The sequence below is a fragment of the Rhinopithecus bieti genome, unplaced genomic scaffold (assembly GCF_001698545.2).
Source record: "Rhinopithecus bieti isolate Rb0 unplaced genomic scaffold, ASM169854v2 scaffold_51905, whole genome shotgun sequence".
In the NCBI taxonomy this organism is placed as follows: Eukaryota; Metazoa; Chordata; class Mammalia; order Primates; family Cercopithecidae; genus Rhinopithecus; species Rhinopithecus bieti.
In genome coordinates this window covers 3446891-3465327 of record NW_016821253.1, presented here as the reverse complement: position 1 = coordinate 3465327, position 18437 = coordinate 3446891, and the positions used below count along the sequence as shown (strand labels likewise).

Genomic DNA, 18437 nt, shown 5'->3' with positions numbered 1-18437 from the left:
CACACCACACACAACAGATATCACACAGCACACACAACACAACACACAATACACACACCACACACAACATACCACACACCATAGATAACACACGCAAACACCATACGATGTGCAACACACAACACACCAAATAACACACCACACACCATAGACAACACACACAAACACAACACCATACACAACACACCATACACAACACACACCACACACAACACACCACACAGAGCACACAAAGCACAGCACACACACCATAGACAACACACACAACACATACCACACACACCACACACACACCACATACAACACACACTACACACCATACACACACATCACACACCACACATACAACACACCATACCATAAACACACCACACAACATACCACACATACACCACACATCACACCATGCACTACAGATACCACATACGCACAGCACACCACACATATACAACACACTATACCACACACACCAAACACACAACACACTATACACACACCACACAGTACACCACACCCACATCACACACACCACACATGCCATACACCACACATACCACACAACACATACAACGCACCATACCATACACACCCCACCATACACACACCACACACATTCAACACACAACATACTATACACATACCACGTACACCAGGCATTACACACACCACACACACCACAGTATACACACACACAACAGACACACACACCACACAACATACACACACCACACCATATGCACACACCACTCCCCTCATACACCACACCATACACACACCACACACCAATGACCCCCCTTCCGCACACACAGCACTGTGCTCCCACCCGATGCCTCGCTCTCTGCCCCACCCTGTGTGATTTTTCTCTTTTGGGGGGTGGTGGGGTGGTGCCCTGCAGACTGGGGAAGAGTGCAGGCTGGCTGGGGGAGGGGTGCCTCTGAGCCCTGCGCCCTCCCTGTGTCCCAGGACGCCAAGCTCCCAAGTCAGGGTGTGTGGAGCCCACGCTGCTGGCCTGCTGGTGATGACTAGGCCAAGGAGCGTGGGGCCACCTCTCTGATTCCTAAAACGACTCGAGTTATTCTGCCTTCGTGTGGAGCCACCTCTCTAATTCCTGAAGCGACTGCAGTTGTTCGCCCTTCTTGGGTTTCTGCTTCCCTGCCTTGGCCTCCCCAGCCCCCAACACTGGTGTTCACTGAAGAATGTTCTGTGGAGCATTTTCGGAGTCAGTACATGCCTCTCCCCAAAGAGCCAACAGTTGTGTTACCTGAAACAGTGTCTTCATCGCAAGCCTTCCTGCTGCCCAGGACAGAGCTAGGACGGGGTGTTTTCACATTTTTTTTTTAAACTTCAAAACCCTTTTTACTAATCATCTCACAACTTAGGTGACATGAGACACATTTTTGGAAACGTTTTGGGGACACTATGACCTTGAAGATGATGACAAATGCAGAATGAGATAGCCTGGAATGGACGTGTGGTTAGATTTCATCCCGGGGGCACCGAGGTCTGGCGTAGTTCACTGAAATGCTGTAAACCAGCCTGCATTTCCTCCCAGGAAAAAACCTCCATTTTACTTCCAAGATGTATGAAGACCAAGAGAAATGTTTTCCTTTTAATTCGTTTCAACTGCATTTTGCTGACTGTGGCCTCCAGGCGGCTGTGTCTGAATATGCTGCTGCTTCGTGAAGAAATCTACACCCACACTCCCTTTTTCAATTAAGAAAATTCACGTGCACAGATGGGCTGCTTCTTGATTTACAGAGAACATAGCTTTTTAATTTTTTTATTATTATTTTTTGAGATGGAGTCTTGGTCTGTCACCCAGGCTGGAGTGCAATGAAATGATCTCGGCTCACTGCAACCTCTGCCTCCCGGGTTCAAGCAATTCTCTTGCCTCAGCCTCCCGAGTAGCTGGGATTATAGGCGTGTACCACCACGCCCAGCTAATTTTTGTATTTTTTGTAGAGACAGGGTTTCACCTTGTTGGCCAGGCTGGTCTCAAACTCCTGACCTCAGGTGATCCATCTGCCTCAGCCTCCTAACGTGTTGGGATTACAGGCGTGAGCCACGGCGCCCGGCCTATAGATAACATAACTTGTTTAAAAATTGAGAATTTTCAAAAAATTTCAACTACACAAGAGAATGGTTTGATGACCATCCAAATACCTCTGTCACCTACCTTCAATAATGATCAACACTTGCTAACCTAATTTGGAATGGTATTCTGGAAGTGTTTGTTTTTTCATGTGCAGTACTAGGCATGACTCTGATACAGGAATCTATTACAGTCTCCTGTCATTTTAGGTATCTTCTGTGAACCTGCCAGGCTTCCTTGACTTGTAGGGTCTGGGACAGTCTCACTGGTTGTCATTACACAGGTCTTATTGTTAACCCCAGGCTTATTTATAGAGAGACCCTTGCTTTCACTGCAAACATAGTCTGTTTTTAGCTGTTAGCTTTCAACTGCTCCTGAAACAATCTTTTGACCCAGATGCTCCTCCGCAGCTTCCAGCCAACCACCGTCTTCCGTTATTTATGATGCCCCTGGTCCCTTACTGTTTTCTCTATTTCCCAGCAAGCCCTTCAGGCTGTTCCATGTAGAAGACATTAAGTCAGTTTTGGCCCTCCCAGCAAGCGTGGTGTAGACCCAGCCTCCTCCACAGAATCGTGTCTGCCCTGGCGGCACTCAGACTGGGTTCAGCAGGGAACGGCCGGGAGGGTATGAGACCGGAAAGCATGGTGTTGAGAGCAGCTTTGCTCATCTCTTTCTCTCGCAAGCTGTTGGAAACACTCACCAGTAGGGCACCTCGGCAGCTGAGGATTTGTCATGGACATCTGGCCTGTTGGTCTGCCTCTCCAACACCCCTCTCCCTAACCGATCATGGGCTGAGGGGCTGCCAGGCAGAGCACCTCCCAGGCTGGGCACCCGGCCAGGCTCAGGGTAGTGGAGTCTGCACCTCAGGCTCCCACAGAGATCTAAAGGGCTGGGCAATCTGGAATCTCCCATGAGACTGGATATCCAATCATTACATAACAGAGCTCTTTTGCCTTGAATTGCAAGCAAGTGTAGTCTTAGGGCTGCTGGCAGCTGTTTCCTGACCTATGCAGAGAGCTCCTTTCTAGTAGCTGAGTATTCAGACAATGCACAGAGAAAAGAGGGTTGAGATATGGAGGAGAGAGAGAAAGAGAAAGGAGAGACAGAGGGAGGAAGAGAGAGAGAGACAGTAGGAGGGAGAAAAGGGAGGAGAGAGAGAAAGAGAGAAGGAGAGACAGAGGGAGGAAGAGAGAGAGATAGAAGGAGGGAGAAAGGGGGGAGAAAGAGAATGAGAGAGAGAGAGAGGGAGAGAAGAAAAGCTAAGTGAAGAGAGAGACACACACATACAGAGAAGATAGGCCAAGAGGCAGAGACAGAGCTGTGAACATGCTTTCAGCCCTGACTCCAGCCTTGCCCGAGGTGCGTTCTGCTCTAACCCTTCTCATTTATGTGATCCAACATATCTGTTTCCATTTGTTTGCTTAGGTAACTTGTTGGACTTCTTTCTTTTCTTTTCTTTTCTTTTTCATTTTTTGAGGTGGAGTCTCACTCTGCCGCCCAGGCTGGAGTGCAGTTGCGCAATCTCGGCTCACTGCAACCTTCACCTCCTGGGTTCAAGTGATTCTCCTGCCTCACCCTCCTTAATACCTGGAATTACAAGCGTGCGCCACCATACCCAGGGTTTCACCATGTTGGTCAGGCTGGTCTTGAACTCCTGACCTTGTGATCCGCCCACCTCGCTCTCCCAAAGTGCTGGGATTACAGGCATGAGCCACTGCGCCCTGCCAACTTGTTGGATTTCTGTCACCTGCAACCTAAAGTACCCTCAACAAAAAAGATGAGAGCTGTGGTTCTTACAGTATGGGGATGTTTGAAGTCAAAACTATTTTTCTCACAATGCCAGGATGACATGTGCCTTCTTCTCTGTGTTGAGCATTGCTCTCATGGGTGCAAAGTCAGTGACGAGTTCAGCAATCCGTGCCCAAGAAAGCCACACCATGGTACACACTGTACCAGCATTCCTTGTGTTTTTCACACACCCACACTGAAGCAACAGAAACAAAAATAAACCCCCGCTTCTCTTAAGAATGTCTTTAATGAAGCTGTAAAAATGACTGGTTTTATTAAATTTCAACCTTTGAGTAGACTTTTTTTTAACATTCTCTGTGACAAATTGGGAAGTACACAGGAAGCATTTCTGCTGAATAGCTGAGTATGACCAGTTATCTGGAGGAAAATATTTTGGTTCTCCCAAGATCAAAGTTCCTCCCCTACAATGCAACCCACTGAGAATGCAGGTATCATCCCTCTTTAAGTCCCCTGGTAGGGACTGGTGTTCAGGAGCCTGTGCAAAAATGCAGACACTGTGGCCCCTGTTACCGCTGTTGCTCCTGAGTAATAGGCTGTGTTTTGTCTCTGAGTCGGTAATCTCATGTCTTCTGTTAACACCCATGAATCTGGGACAGGCTAATTTCTTAGCTTGCAAGGAGGGTACACATCTCAGACTCTTGGCAGTTCCTTCCAAAGGCCAGGAGTAAAGTACACTTGATCATCAGATAAAAATTAGCTATTATTAATAGTGCACAGCAGGCATTGGCAAACTCCAGGCTATGAGCCAGATTCAGTCTGCTGCCTATTTTTCTATGTTCCATGAACTAAGAATGGTTTTGACGCTGTAATATGGTTGTTGTACAAGTACCTATATAACATCTTCAATGTTGACTCTTGGTCTACAAAACCTAAAGGATTTACTATCTGGCCTTTTCCAGAGAAAACTTGCTGCCCCTGTCTATAGAGCCTTATCTGTGTTCCACATTCCCGCAGTTTGAATTTTCCTGGTCTTCTGTGGCTCTGCTGTATCCCTGTATGGTTTGTTAACATGCCCCTGGGTTGGGAGCACATCACAAAGCCCAGACGGATAACAGTCTGTGCAGGTCTGCGGCGATGGCGACCATCTGTCTTTCAAAACATCTAAACAGATTCTTCCCAAGTGTCTTACATTGGGGTGATAAATTCTGGTCATGAAACATATTTTGGGGCTACTGCTGGCTATTCTTCTGGAAGAGATAGTTCAAGTTCCAAAGACTCCCCTTCAAAGGAGGAATCCCCTGGGCCAGCAATGTCTGTATGTAGTAATGAGTGCTGTTTTCATCTGATTCTGCCACTTGAACTCCTGCCAGCAGCAAGTGCTGGGCTGCCTTGGAGATTCCTCAGAGCCTGTCGATCATCTTGCTTTTCTAAAGTATGTTTTTTATGGCGTAAAACTGTTTCCCCATACCTAATAGGAAAAGGAACATCAACTGAAGACAGAGGCTGACAAACGGTAGATACACAATGGTGTGGGGCTGCTGCAGCCTGGGGGTGGCAGGGGAACTGGAAGGACTCTTCCAATTTCAAGATGAAGTTTATTCTAGAATGGGATGAAACCTGTATCATTACTTCTTGTGCTCGATTTTAGCAGTTATGTGTACAGACTGTTGGACTGGGCTCTCTGAGCTCAAATACCAGCTTTTGCTACTTCTGGTTGTGTGACCATAAGTTACTTAACCTGTTTGTGTCCTAGTTGTCTCATTTGTTTTTAAATGATATGGGGTCTTGCTACATTGCCCAGACTGGTCTCGGACTCCTGGGCTCAAGCAGTCCTCCTGCCTCAGCCCATGTCTCATTTTAAAATGTGAATAGTAAGTCATACCAACTTCATAGTGTAATCATGAGGAGTAAAAAGAATAATATGCATAAAATCTTTACAATGTTACCCAGCACACACTGCTATTATTATTGTCACAATTACTATTTTCTTTTTGTTTTAATACAAATTTTTTTTAGAGATGGGTCTTGCTGTGTTGCCCAGGCTGGTCTGGAACTCCTGGCCTCAAGTGATCCTCCCACCTTGGCTTCCCAAAGTGTTGAGATTACAGGCATGAGCCACTGCACCCAGCTTACTATTACTATTTTCTAGGGAATGAGAAGCATGAGATAGGAGTGCAATTACAGTAAGGTAGTAAAGACCATTTGGAGTGTTCCTCATCCTATCCCTTCATTTTCATTCAGTAAACTTTTTAAAAAATTGTCTCCTATGTACCAAGCACTGAGGGACTAATAAGACACATTCTCTGACCTCAAGGTATATATGGCACTCAGCAATGCAGACAAATCCATTCACTCAGCAAGTACCAAACAGCACATGGGGTGGTCAGTCCTATGGCGAAAACACATTAAGTCAACATGTCCTGACAAACTCTAACCTAGGCCTATGAAAGTGTTTAAAAGGGAGAGCTCATCAGGTTGTCTAGGGAGTGGTGAGAGAAGGCTTCTCTAAGAAAGGGATATTTAAGCTGAAATTAGAATTTTGTACAGGAGAAAAGTACTTGGAGGAAGGAAGAGCGTTTTCGGTGGAAAAAGTGCATGGGTGAAGGGCCCAAAGGAAGGAGGAGCATACGACTCAAATACTCTGAAAGGCCAAAGTAGCTGGAGGGCAGAGAACAAGACAGGAGGGCCATGGGCTGGGAGGTGACCGGTCAGGCCAAGGCTACAGAAAGGAGGGTTGAAGCAGAAAGGGGCTTGACTGGATTCCATGTTTTTGTTTGTTTGTTTGTTTTTGTTTTTTTTTGAGACAGAGTCTTGCTCTGTCACCCAGGCTGGAGTGCAGTGGTACAATCTCAACTCACTGCAACTTCAGACTCCCAGGCTCAAGCAATCCTCCTGTCTCAGCCTGCAGAGTAGCTGGAACTAGAGGTGCAAACCATCACGGCCAGCTAATTTTTGCATTTTTAGTAGAGACGGGGTTTCACCATGTTGCCTCGGTTGGTCAAGTGATCTACCCTCTTTGGGCTCCCAAAGTGCTGGAATTACAGGCGTGAGCCACTGTGCCTGGCATCTGGCTCCTATTTTTAAAAGGTCACTCTCGGTGCTGTGCATAGAATGGATTGCACTGGGGCGAAAATGGAAGCGGTGGAGGCGGGGGCGGGGGGCAATTTCAGTAGTCAATTCCATCAGGCAAGAAAAGATGGCGGAAAGAGTTGGGCTGGAGAGAAGTGAACAGATTTGCAGTGTATTTCGAATCTCAAAGCAACATCACTTGCTGATAGATTGGATTGGATCTTGAGGGTGAGGGAAAGCGAAACTGAGAGTACACCTAGTTTTTTTATTAAGCCACCGGGCAGTCAGTGCTGCCGTTCACTGAGACGGGAAAGGCTAGGGAGAAGCATGTTTGGGGGTGTGTGTGGGGAATCAGTTGTTCTGGCCATGTTAGGTTTGACATACTTATCAGCCATGTATGTGACACTACCAACTGGATACTCAAGCCTGAGGTTCTGGAATGAGGTCCAGGATGGAGATGTGGCTGTAGGAGCCGGCAGCACAACATGGAAAGTCGCCTGGAGCGAGTGGATAGGAACAGGACGTGGAGAGTCGGGAATGCTCCACCAACCAGTGGTTAGAGGAGCAGGAGCTACGAGGGGCCTGAGAGGGAGCAGCCAGGATGCCCTCATGAAGAAAAATGAGAACATGTTTCAAGAAGGGCATGGGCAACTGTGATGAAAGTTGCTGGTAGGAACAGAAGTGCCATGATTGGATCTGGCAATATGCCAGTCATTAGCAGTTCTCCAGTGGTGAGAAAAGAAGCCTTATTGCGGTGGGTTAAGGAGAAAATGCGAGGTGCGAGATTGCCATTCGACTCTTGCATGAAGCTTTGTCATGAGTGCCGCAGAAAAATGGGCAATGACGTCCAAGATGCGGTCTTGAAGGATGAGTAGAAGCTGGTCACATGAAGAGGTGGAGAGGTAGGCTCTCTAATGAGGATGTATTTGCAAAGTCATTAGAGCAAGGGAATAGAAATGAAAGAAGTGTGTATTTTCCGTGCAATATTTCTGGAAGTTCAAGAGTCAATTGCATGCTTTGGGGTTGTGCTCTTAAGCAGTCTCATTTAAATCCTGTATGCTTTATTGTTATTTGTTAAAGACACTGAGGGAATGGCTGAGATAATCTGATCTTTTTGAGTTGGTTGGCTTGAAAAGACATCTAGGATGGTCAAGCGGCTGGACTTTATTAGCTACACTGAAAAATTCAGAATGGGATGGGGAAGCTTGTTTTTATTCAAAGACTAGCACATTACAGTGTATGGGTAAGGGAGAAACGATGAAAAGAGGAAACAAGATGAGGTTTAAAAAGTACAGGATAGCATTGCAGAATGCCGATACTGCAAAAGTCTGGAGAACGGGGAGGTGGAGGACAATGTCTCACCCCATACCTGGGATCCCAGCTGTCAAGTCTCAACTGTACCCATATGGGTTGCATGAGCTTAACAAAATCCTTATTATTATTTGCGTTTGCTTTCCTTGCTCTAAACACGTTTAACATCGTTTGCCTCACAAGATTGTTCTGAAGGTGCAGGAAGACGGCATCGGCATACACAAGGCACGTGCGACGCCTACGGTGAGCTTCACGCAGCCCCCAGCGCGTCTGGAGAACTGCTGACCCCGGGCCGCGGGCCTCAGGCAGGTCCGAGGGTGCCCAGGGCAGGGCCGGGCCTTGAATGCCTTTGCCTCCGAAAAGCGGAGCCGTGGGGCCTGCCCCGCGCCAGTCCTGCCTCCGCCCCGCCGCCCAATCCCGGCTTCTCGGCGCGTCTACGTCTCCCTATAAAAGAAAGCGCGGCCGCCGGGCTCTGAGCGCGGCCCTACGGCTCGAACACAGCCCTCGCTCTGTCCGTCATGGTGCTGGCCTGGTACATGGACGACGCCCCGGGCGACCCGCAGCAACCCCACCGCCCCGACCCCGACCGCCCGGTGGGCCTGGAACAGCTCCGGCGGCTGGGGGTGCTCTACTGGAAGGTACGCGGCCCGAAAGCTCGCAGAGCGTGCGGGCGACGCCGACCCCCGAGCGATGCGCACAGCCCAACCTCCTCCGGGTGCCAGGTAGCGGCCCGGGAGCCGCGGTATGCTGCGCATGCTCAGCAGCGGGGAAGGGGGTCCGTGGCCGCTCCCGGTGCCTGGGGCGGGCTGCTCTAGCTCAGCAGTGCGGCTGGGTGGTCAGGGCCTCCTGAGCATGTGCTGCGCATGCTCAGCAGCGGCATTGCGAGATCGGCGGTCAGCTCCCAGCGCCTAGGGTGTGCTGCGCATGCTCAACAGCGGAGTTTAAGAGGTCGACGGTCGGCTTCCGGCGCCTGGGGTGTGCTGCGCATGCTCAGCAGTGGGGCTAGGTGGGGGTCGGCGGTCACTTTCTGTGGCCTGGGGTGTGCTGCGCATGCTCAGCAGCAAAGTTGGCGAGTGAGGGCCCTCGCACCCGGGACTCGCTGCGCACGCGTAGCCCCGGGATTGGCAGCGGCCTAGAGGGTCGGCCGACTGGGCTGCGAGATTTGCCGGTGGCAGGCTGCGAGCTCGTGGGATGCTTGTCCGACGCCCAGCGCTCGCCTGGCTGCCCCCGGTCAAAGGCCCAGGGGTTTCTCTTATATCGGAGGAAGGGGGAATCCGCATGGAAGTGTCCTGGGGGAGGGACCAGGCACCTCCGGATCCAGGCGGGGTCCTGCTGCGGTCTGTCGCGGGTCCTGGGGGGTCGCTCTCGGTGGTGGGGTGGGGGCGTCTTCAGCAGGCGGTGGCGCTGGCTTGGGTACCGGCCGGACCCGGTGTCAGCCCTGCCTCTGTAACGCTAGCTTTGCAAGGCGCTGCAAGGCTTTGCACAGATGTCCCATTGCTTGCACAGCACCAGTCCTGATACGCTCACCTTGTTTATTTGCAAGTGGTTTTGCGGTAACAAAGGTTTACTGCAGAGGCGAGGGCCAGGGGAGGCCTCAGGGATAGCCTGAGGGGTCACTGGAGCTAATGTACATTCTTGTGATTTAAATAAAATACACAGGATTACCCGGGACCATTGATTGATTTTACAATCAGTTTGTACAGTTAACACAAGTATCACACTTTTTCCCTTGGGGAAGGATTATAGAATAGAATATTCCAGCGTAATATATTTGGAGATCATCTTGTTGTATCCCAAATAACAGAAGAGGGAAGTGACAATTGGCATACCAGTGCCAAACAGGGCATGCGTGTTAATGTTTACATAGTATTTGCCCTTTCCTAGGAAAAGATGTACAATCTACCTTGCTGGAGGGTACTATCTTCAAAGCAATCTAGTGGTTTATAGTTTTCCATTAATAAGAGGAGAATACATTTTGGCGTATAATGTCTAATTTTTCCACAATCCAAACAACCAGAGGGTTCACATTAATATACCTGGGGAGTTTCATTGTGCATTTGAGGGTTTTAAGAACAAGAATGAGATCACAGGTTAACTTCTAAATGTATTCAAAGAATAAAAAAAGATTTCATGGTCATCTTTTAGATTATTACATGGGCTCAAACAGTTTTTCCTACTGTCTAGTTCTGCTGAGTCAAAGGGCTATCACAATTAAATCATGTTTACTCTGTGGTTTTAATGTCCTGTGTATTTTTGTATTCTTTCTTTTTTTTTTTTCTTTTGAGACAGAGTTTCGCTCTTTTTGCCCACGCTGGAGTACAATGGCATGATCTTGGCTCACTGCAACCTCCTCTTCCTGGTTTCAAGCCATTCTCAGGTCTCAGCCTCCGGAGTGGCTGGGATTACAAGGCGCACGCCACCATGCCTGGCTAATTTTGTATCTTTAGTAGAGACAGGGTTTCTCCGTGTTGGTCAGGCTGGTCTTGAACTCCTGGCCTCAGGTGATCTGACGTCCTTGGCCTTCCGAAGTGCTGGGATTACAGACGTGAGCCACCGCGCCTGGCCTGTGTGCTTTCTTAATACCCATTCTGGATCAGTGATGTCCGAAGACAAAATTACAACAAATTTAGTTAAAGATCTAATTGATTTTTTTCTTGATTCATGAATAGGGCAGCCCCCATTCTACAAAATAGAATAAGAGTTCCACAGGGTAATAGCACAACAGTGGGTTTTGTATGGTGGCAACAAAGAAACAGAACAATAGGGAAAACAGCTGATTGGTTAACATCAAGTTACATTAGGTTACTTTTTTCTAAGCGTTAAAGCAGAAGCTACTTCCTTATTCTGACTCAGGAAGATGGGAATCTTCTGATCTCAGGAAAAGCTGGTCTGAGATCCACCTGCTTCTTTAAAGTTTTAGTTTGATCATGTGGCATATGGCATGAGTGGTTCCATTTTGGTTTGGTCTCCTCATGGGGCCTAGTGCAGTGGCTTAGTCCAAAACAATGACCTCTGCTGGGTCAGGCATGGTGGCTTCTGTCATCCCAGTACTTTGGGAGGCTGAGGCGGGCAGATTGCTTGAAGCCAGAAGTTTGAGACCTCATCTCTAAAAAAACCCAAAAAACAAAAAACCACACACACACCCCATATAAACATTATATCTATATAACATCTGCCATAATTTTTGTTTAACAGAGGTAACACATATGGACATGTTTGTGTATCTGTTGTTAATCTGTTATTCGTGACACAGAGTTCTAAAAAGCCTTTTCGCATACATACAAACAATTGGAAGATTATTTTAGCTTGAATAAACTAAATCCCTTTAGAATAAACTAAATACCTGCTGCTATAACAAAATGACAAAAGTAGCTTAAACTGGACAATTTATAAACAACAGCAATTTATGTCTTATAGTTCTAGAGGCTGAGAAGTCCATGATTAAGGTGCCAGCAGATTCAGTGTCTGATGATGATCCTGTCCTCATAGAGAGTCATTTCCTTGCTCTGTCCTCATGTGGTGGAGGGGACAAACTGATCCCTTACCTTTCTCCCTCCCTCTCTTTTTTTTTTCTTTTTCTATTCTTTTCTTTTTTTTTTTGAGATCGAGCCTCACTTTGTCACCCAGGCTGGTGGCACAATCTTGGCTCACTGTAACCTCCTCCTCCTGGGTTCAAGTGATTCTCCTGCCTCAGCCTCTCGAGTAGCTGGGATCACAGGCGTGGACCACCATGCCTGGCTAATTTTTGTATTTTTAGTAGAGATGGGGTTTCACCATGTTAGGGTGGTCTTGAACCCCTGACCTCAGGTGATCTGCCCGCCTTGGCTTCCCAAAGTGCTGGGATTATAGGTGTGAGCCACAGAGCCCAGCTCCATCTCTCTTATAAGGCCACTAATCCTATAAATGAGGGCTTGACTTAATTGCATCCTAAAGGTCCCACCCCTTAATACTATCACATTTGTGTTAAGTTTCCACATAAGAATTTGGGGTGGACACATTCAGACTATAGCAAATAGTACTGTGCATATCATGCAGTGGATGTGCTAAGTTTTAGAGTCATCTTTGTAGAAAATAACATATTGATGACTAGTACTTTAATACATTCTAGAGTATTGGAGGAACCCACCTGCAAAATTTCAACGTAGGTTCAATTTTCCATAAGTGTCAGCCAGTTGAGAAATAAAGAGAGGAATTTTACAGCTGGGCCGCTGAGGATGACATCACATATCGGTAGGACCGTGATGCCCACCTGAGTCTCAGACCAGCAAGTTTTTATTATAGGTTTCAAAAGTGGAGGGGGTGTAAGAACAGGGAGTAGGTACAAATATCACGTGCTTCAAAGGGCAAAAAGCAGAACTGCTAATAAGAGTTTAATGAAGATCACATGCTTCTGAGGGAACGGGACAAAGGGCAAAAGCAGAACTACTGATAAGGGTCCAACAAAGATCACAAGGCAAAAGGCAAAAGCCGAAATACTTTTTTTTTTTTTTTTTTTGGAGATGGAGTTTTACTCTTTGTTGCCCAGGCTGGAGTACAGTGGTGCGATCTCGGCTCACTGCAACTTCCGNGCTGCCGTAATATCAGGGAAACTCGCCACCAATATTTTAATATAGGTTCTTTCTATTTTCCCTAAGTGACAGCTGGTCTGAGAAATAAAGAGTACAAAGAGAGGAATTTTACAGCTGGGCCACCGGGGATGACATCACATATCGGTAGGACCGTGATGCCCACCTGAGGCTCAAACCAGCAAGTTTTATTATAGGTTTCAAAAGTGGAGGGGTGTAAGAACAGGGAGTAGGTACAAATATCACATGCTTCAAAGGGCCAAAACAGAACTAGTAATAAGAGTCTAACAAAGATCACATGCTTCTGAAGGAACAGGACAAAGGGCAAAAGCAGAACTACTGATAAGGGTCCAACAAAGATCACAAGGCAAAGGGCAAAAGCAGAAATACTTTTTTTTTTTTTTTTTTTTTTTTTTTTTTGAGGTGGGGTTTTTTTTTTTGTTGCCCAGGCTGGAGTACAGTGGTGCGATCTCGGCTCACTGCAACTTCCGCCTCCTGGGTTCAAGTGATTCTCCTGTCTCAGCCTCCCGAGTAGCTGGGATTACAGGCACCTGCTACCACGCCTGGCTAATTTTGCATTTTAGTAGAGATGGGGTTTCACCATGTTGGCCAGGCTGGTCTTGAACTCCTGACCTCAGGTGATCCACCCGCCTCGGCCTCCCAAAATGCTGAGATTACAAGCGTGAGCCACCACGCCCGACCTAAAGGCAGAACTACTGATAAGGGTCCAACAAAGATCACAAGGCAAAGGGCAAAAACAGATCCACTGATAAGAGTCTGTGTTCAGCGGTGCACGTATTGTCTTGATACACATCTTAAATAACAGAAAACGGTTCGAGAGCAGAGAACCAGTCTGACCATAGATTTACCAGGGCAGAGTTTTTCCCCACCCTAGTAAGCCTGAGGGGACTGCAGGAGACCAGGGCATAGCTCAGTCCTTACCTCAACTGCCTCAGACAGACATTCCCAGAGCGGCCATTTATAGACCTCCCCCCAGGAATGCATTCCTTCCCCAGGGTGTTAATATTAATATTTCTTGCTAGGAAAAGAATTTAGTGATGTCTTCCTTACTTGCACATCCGTTTATAGGCTATCTGCAAGGAGAAAAATACGACTCTTTTTGCCCGACCCCACAGACAGTCACACCTTATGATTGTCTTCTCTTGTTCCCTAAAATTGCTGTTATTCTGTTCTTTTCAGGATGCACTGATTTCATATTGTTCAAACACACATGTATTACAATCAGTTTGTACAGTTAACACAATTATCATAGTGGTCCTGAGGTGACGTACATCCTCAGCTTATGAAGATCCAGAATTAGATTAAGAGATTAAAGACAGGCATAAGAAATTATAAAAGTATTATTTGAGAACTGATAAATGTCCATGAAATCTTCACAATTTATGTTTCTCTGCCGCGGCTCCAGCTGGTCCCTCCATTTGGGACTTCCTGCAACACTGGAGTTTGTTGTTCAGTTAAGCAGTGATGATATAATGTGCAGTTTATTGCAAAACATAAAGTGTGCTAAATTCACTGCCAGTAGTTTTAAGAGTTCAGATTAATTCTGTCTGGAGCTTCATCAGGGAAGTGCTTCGTAAGGAAGGAATAGTGAAATTGAACCTTAATAGAGATAGAATTGTAATAAATGAAAATGTTGAATGGAATTTTGGGCATAGAAAACTGTCATGAGCAAGATTGTGGGGATGTTAAATATCAAATATTTTTAAGATAGCCAATCATCCTATTTGGTTTAGAATGTAGAGTTCTTTAAAAAGTAGGAGACAAGGAACAGATAGAAGTAGAAAAGTCAGCTGGGGCCAGGTGATAGAAGGTTAATTAACTCAGCCTAATTAACTTGAGTTTTATTTGCAAGCTGTGAGGGCATACAATGGTTTGGCTCATGGAAACAAACTGACCGAAGAGATGGAATTGAGGATCAATGAGACTCATGAGTGGGATGGTGGCAGAGAAACAGGACACAGTGAGGGACCTGTGGATAGGTCAGACAGGCTTGAGTTGGTGAGACCATCATCTCAAAATGGGAAAAAGAATTCCCCGGGATGGGCTCTTGCAGAGAAGGGAGGCAGAAATCAAACAGGAATCCGTTGTATGTATAGCTGGTGTATTGGAGAATGGAAAATCCATTAAATGGATAGAAGAGATGAAGAGAGTTAGTTGATGGTTGAAAGAATAACAAATGATAAATTTGGAGTATAAAATCATATTGGAGATCCAGAAAGAGAATGTTTCTACATCTCCTTGTTAATCTGAGCTCTTGTTTGTGGTGGGTTAACTCTTTTAGCTGGATGCTGACAAATATGAGAATGATCCAGAATTAGAAAAGATCCGAAGAGAGAGGAACTACTCCTGGATGGACATCATAACCATATGCAAAGATAAACTACCAAATTATGAAGAAAAGGTAAGGGAGCCCTGGATTACCTGGAAAAGCAGTATCATTATATTCACTACTAATAAATGCAATATTTTCTTTATTTTTTCTTTTAATGTCTGTATGAGGCTATTCTTGCATTGCTATAAAGAAATACCTGAAACTGTGTAATTTATAAGAAAAGAGGTTTAATTGGCCCACAGTTCTGCAGGCTCTACAGGAAGCGTCTGTTTTCTGACACCACCATCTGCTTCTGGGGAGGCCGCAGGAAGCTTACAGTCATGGCAGAAGGCAAAGTAGGAGCAGGCATCTCACATAACAGGAGTGGGAATGAAAGAGAGCGCAAGGTGTCACACCATTTTAAATGACCAGATCTCACAGGAAATTACTCACTATAGCGAGGATAGCACCAAGAAGATAGTGCTAAGCCATTCATGAGAAATCCACCCTCATGATCCAGTCACCTCCCACCAGGTCCCACTTTCAATACTGGGAATTACATTTCAATATGAAATTTGGGTGGAGACACAAATCTAAACTGTATTATTCTGCCCCTAGCCCCTCCCAAATCTCATGCCCTTCTTGAATTTCAAAATACAATCATCTCTTCCCAATAGTCCCCCAAAGTCTTAACTTGTTCTAGCAGTAACTCAAAAGTCCTAAGTTCAAGTCCAAAGTCTCATCTGATACTCATCTCCTTTTACCTGTGAGCTTGTAAAATCCAAACAAGTTAGTTACTCCCAAGATACAAAGGGGATAAAGGCATTAGGTAAATATTCTCATTCTAAAAGGGTGAAATTGGTCAAAAGAAAGGAGCTACAGGACCCATGAAAGTTCAAAATTCAGCAGGGCAGCCATTAAATCTTAAAGCTCCAAAATAATACCCTTTGACTCCATGTCCCACATCTAGGGCACACTGGTGCAAAGAGTGGGCTCCCAAGGCCTTAGGCAGCCCCCTGTGGCTTTGCAGGGGCTTCTGAGGCTGCTCTCATGGGCTGGCTTTGAGTGTCTATAGCTTTTGCAGGTGCAGGGTGCAAGCTGCCAGTGAATCTATCATTCTTGGGTCTGCAGGATGGTGGTTCTTTTCCCACAGCGCCTACTCAGTGCCCCAGTGGGGACTTTGTGTGGGGACTTCAACCCCACATTTCCCCTCTGCACTGTCCTAGTAGAGGTTCTGCATGAGGGCTTCTACCCTGCAACAGACTTCTGTCTAGACACCCAGGCTTTTCCATACATTCTCTGAAATCTAGCTGGAGAATCCCAAGCCTCAACCCTTGCACTCTGTGCACTCACAGGCTTAATAACACATGGAAGCCACAAAGGCTCATGGCTTGTGCCCTCTGGACCTGTGGCCCGAGCTGTACCTGGGCCCTTTTGCTCTGAGGCTAGAACCCTAGCAGAACCCAAGCAGTTGGGATGCAGGGAGCAGTGTCCTGAGACTCTGCAGGGCAGAGGGGCTCTGGGCCCGGTCCATGAAACCATTCTCTCCTTTTAGACCTCTTGCCCTGTGATGGGAGGGGCTGCCTGAAGGTCACTGAAATGCATTTGAGGTTTTTTTCTCCATTGCCTTGGCTATCTTTGAAGTTCTGCAAATTTCTCTAGGAAGAGGTCTCTGAAATGCCTTTGAGGTTTTTTCCCCATTGTCTTGGCTATCAGCCCTTGGGTTCTTTGTAGTTATGTAAATTTCTCAAGGAAGTGGTTGCTCTACAAACCTGCTTGAAATCCTCTCTCAAAACTTTTATTTCTTTGCCATGTGGCCAAGTTGCAAATTTTCCAAACTTTTATGCTCTGCTTTCCTTTTAAATACAAGTTCCAGCTCCAGGTCATTCCTTTGCTCTTGCATCTGCGCATAGGCTGTTAGAAACAGGCAGGAAACATCTTGAACACTTTGGTGCTTAGAAATTTCTTCTACCATATACCCTAAGTCATCACTCTCAAATTCAAACTTCCACAGATCCCTAGGGCATGAACAGAATGCAGACAAGTTCTTTGCTGAGGCAAACATGTATGATGTTTGCTGTAATTCCCGATAAATTCCTCATTTCCATCTGAGACCTCATTAGCCTGGACTTTATTGTCCGTATGACTATCAGCATTTTGGTCACAATCAACCAGTCTCTAAAAAGTTTCAAACTTTCCCTCATCTTTTCTCTCTCCTTCTGAACCTTCTACACACTTCTAATCTCTGCCTGTTACTCAATTCCAAAGCTGCTTCCATATTTTCAGGTATCTTTATAGCAATGCCCCACTCCTTCTGCTTCTAGAGAGGCCTCAGGAAGCTTACAGTCATGGCAGAAGGCAAAGTGGAAGCAGGTATCTCACATAACAGGAGTGGGAACAAGAGAGAGAATGAGGTGCCACCCAGTTTTAAATAGCCAGATCTTGCAAGAAGTCACTCACTGTGGTGAAGCTAGCACCAAGGGAGTGGTGTCAACCATTCATGAGAAATCCATCCCCGTAATCCAGTCACCTCCCACCAGGTCCCACCTCCAACATTGAGGTTTACTATTTAACACGAGATTTGGGTGGGGACACATTGCCAAACTATATCAATGTCTTAGTTTGAATTTTGTGTCAGAGTAATGCAGATCTCATACAATGAGCTGGGAAGTAGCCCCTCCTGTTCAGTTTTTTGGAAGATTCTGTGTAGATAGTATTATTCTTTCCTTATGTTTGGAGATTCACCAGTGAAGCTATCTTGGCTTATAGTTTTCTTTGCGGGAGGGTTTTTAGCTGTGAGTTTCAATCTCTTTACTAGACAGGCTATTCAGGTAACCCATTTTTTCTGGAATGAGCATGATTTGTTTGTTTCTCTCAAAGCATTTGTCCATTTCAGTTCAGTTGTCAAATTCATTGCCATAAAGTTATTTGGAATATTTTCTATTATCCTTTTAATATCTGTAGAGTATGTAGTGCTGTCTTCTCTCATTCCTGATACTGATAATTTGTATCTTCTCTCTCTTTCGTGAGTCTGGATAGAGGCTTATCAAGTATATTGATCCTCTCAAAGAACTTTAGGTTTCATTGATTTTTCTCTTTTTCTATTTTTTATTTCATTGGATTCTGCTCTGACCTTTATAATTTGTCTTCTTTTACATGTTTTAATTTGCTCCTTTTTCTAAGTTCCCTAGGTGGAAGCTGAAGTCACTGATTTGAGTTCTTTCTTCGTCATTATTTTTATTATTATTTTAGAAACAGACATTATTAACATTATTATTTTGCTCTGCCACCCAGGCTAAAGTGCAGTGGTGCAATCATA

The 18437-nt window shown here is 46.0% G+C and overlaps 1 protein-coding gene across 1 annotated transcript in view; it reads left to right on the top strand.

Annotated features, from left to right (window-relative positions):
- The first annotated feature begins 8497 nt into the window (after positions 1-8497).
- The window catches only part of ADI1 (acireductone dioxygenase 1), a 28420-nt gene continuing 18480 nt past the window's right edge, over positions 8498-18437 (top strand). Inside the window, exons 1-2 of the mRNA XM_017860309.1 lie at positions 8498-8859; positions 15089-15208. Of these exons, the coding sequence (XP_017715798.1) occupies positions 8740-8859; positions 15089-15208 (240 nt within the window). The 5' untranslated portion in view covers positions 8498-8739. The remainder of the gene's footprint in view (positions 8860-15088; positions 15209-18437) is intronic.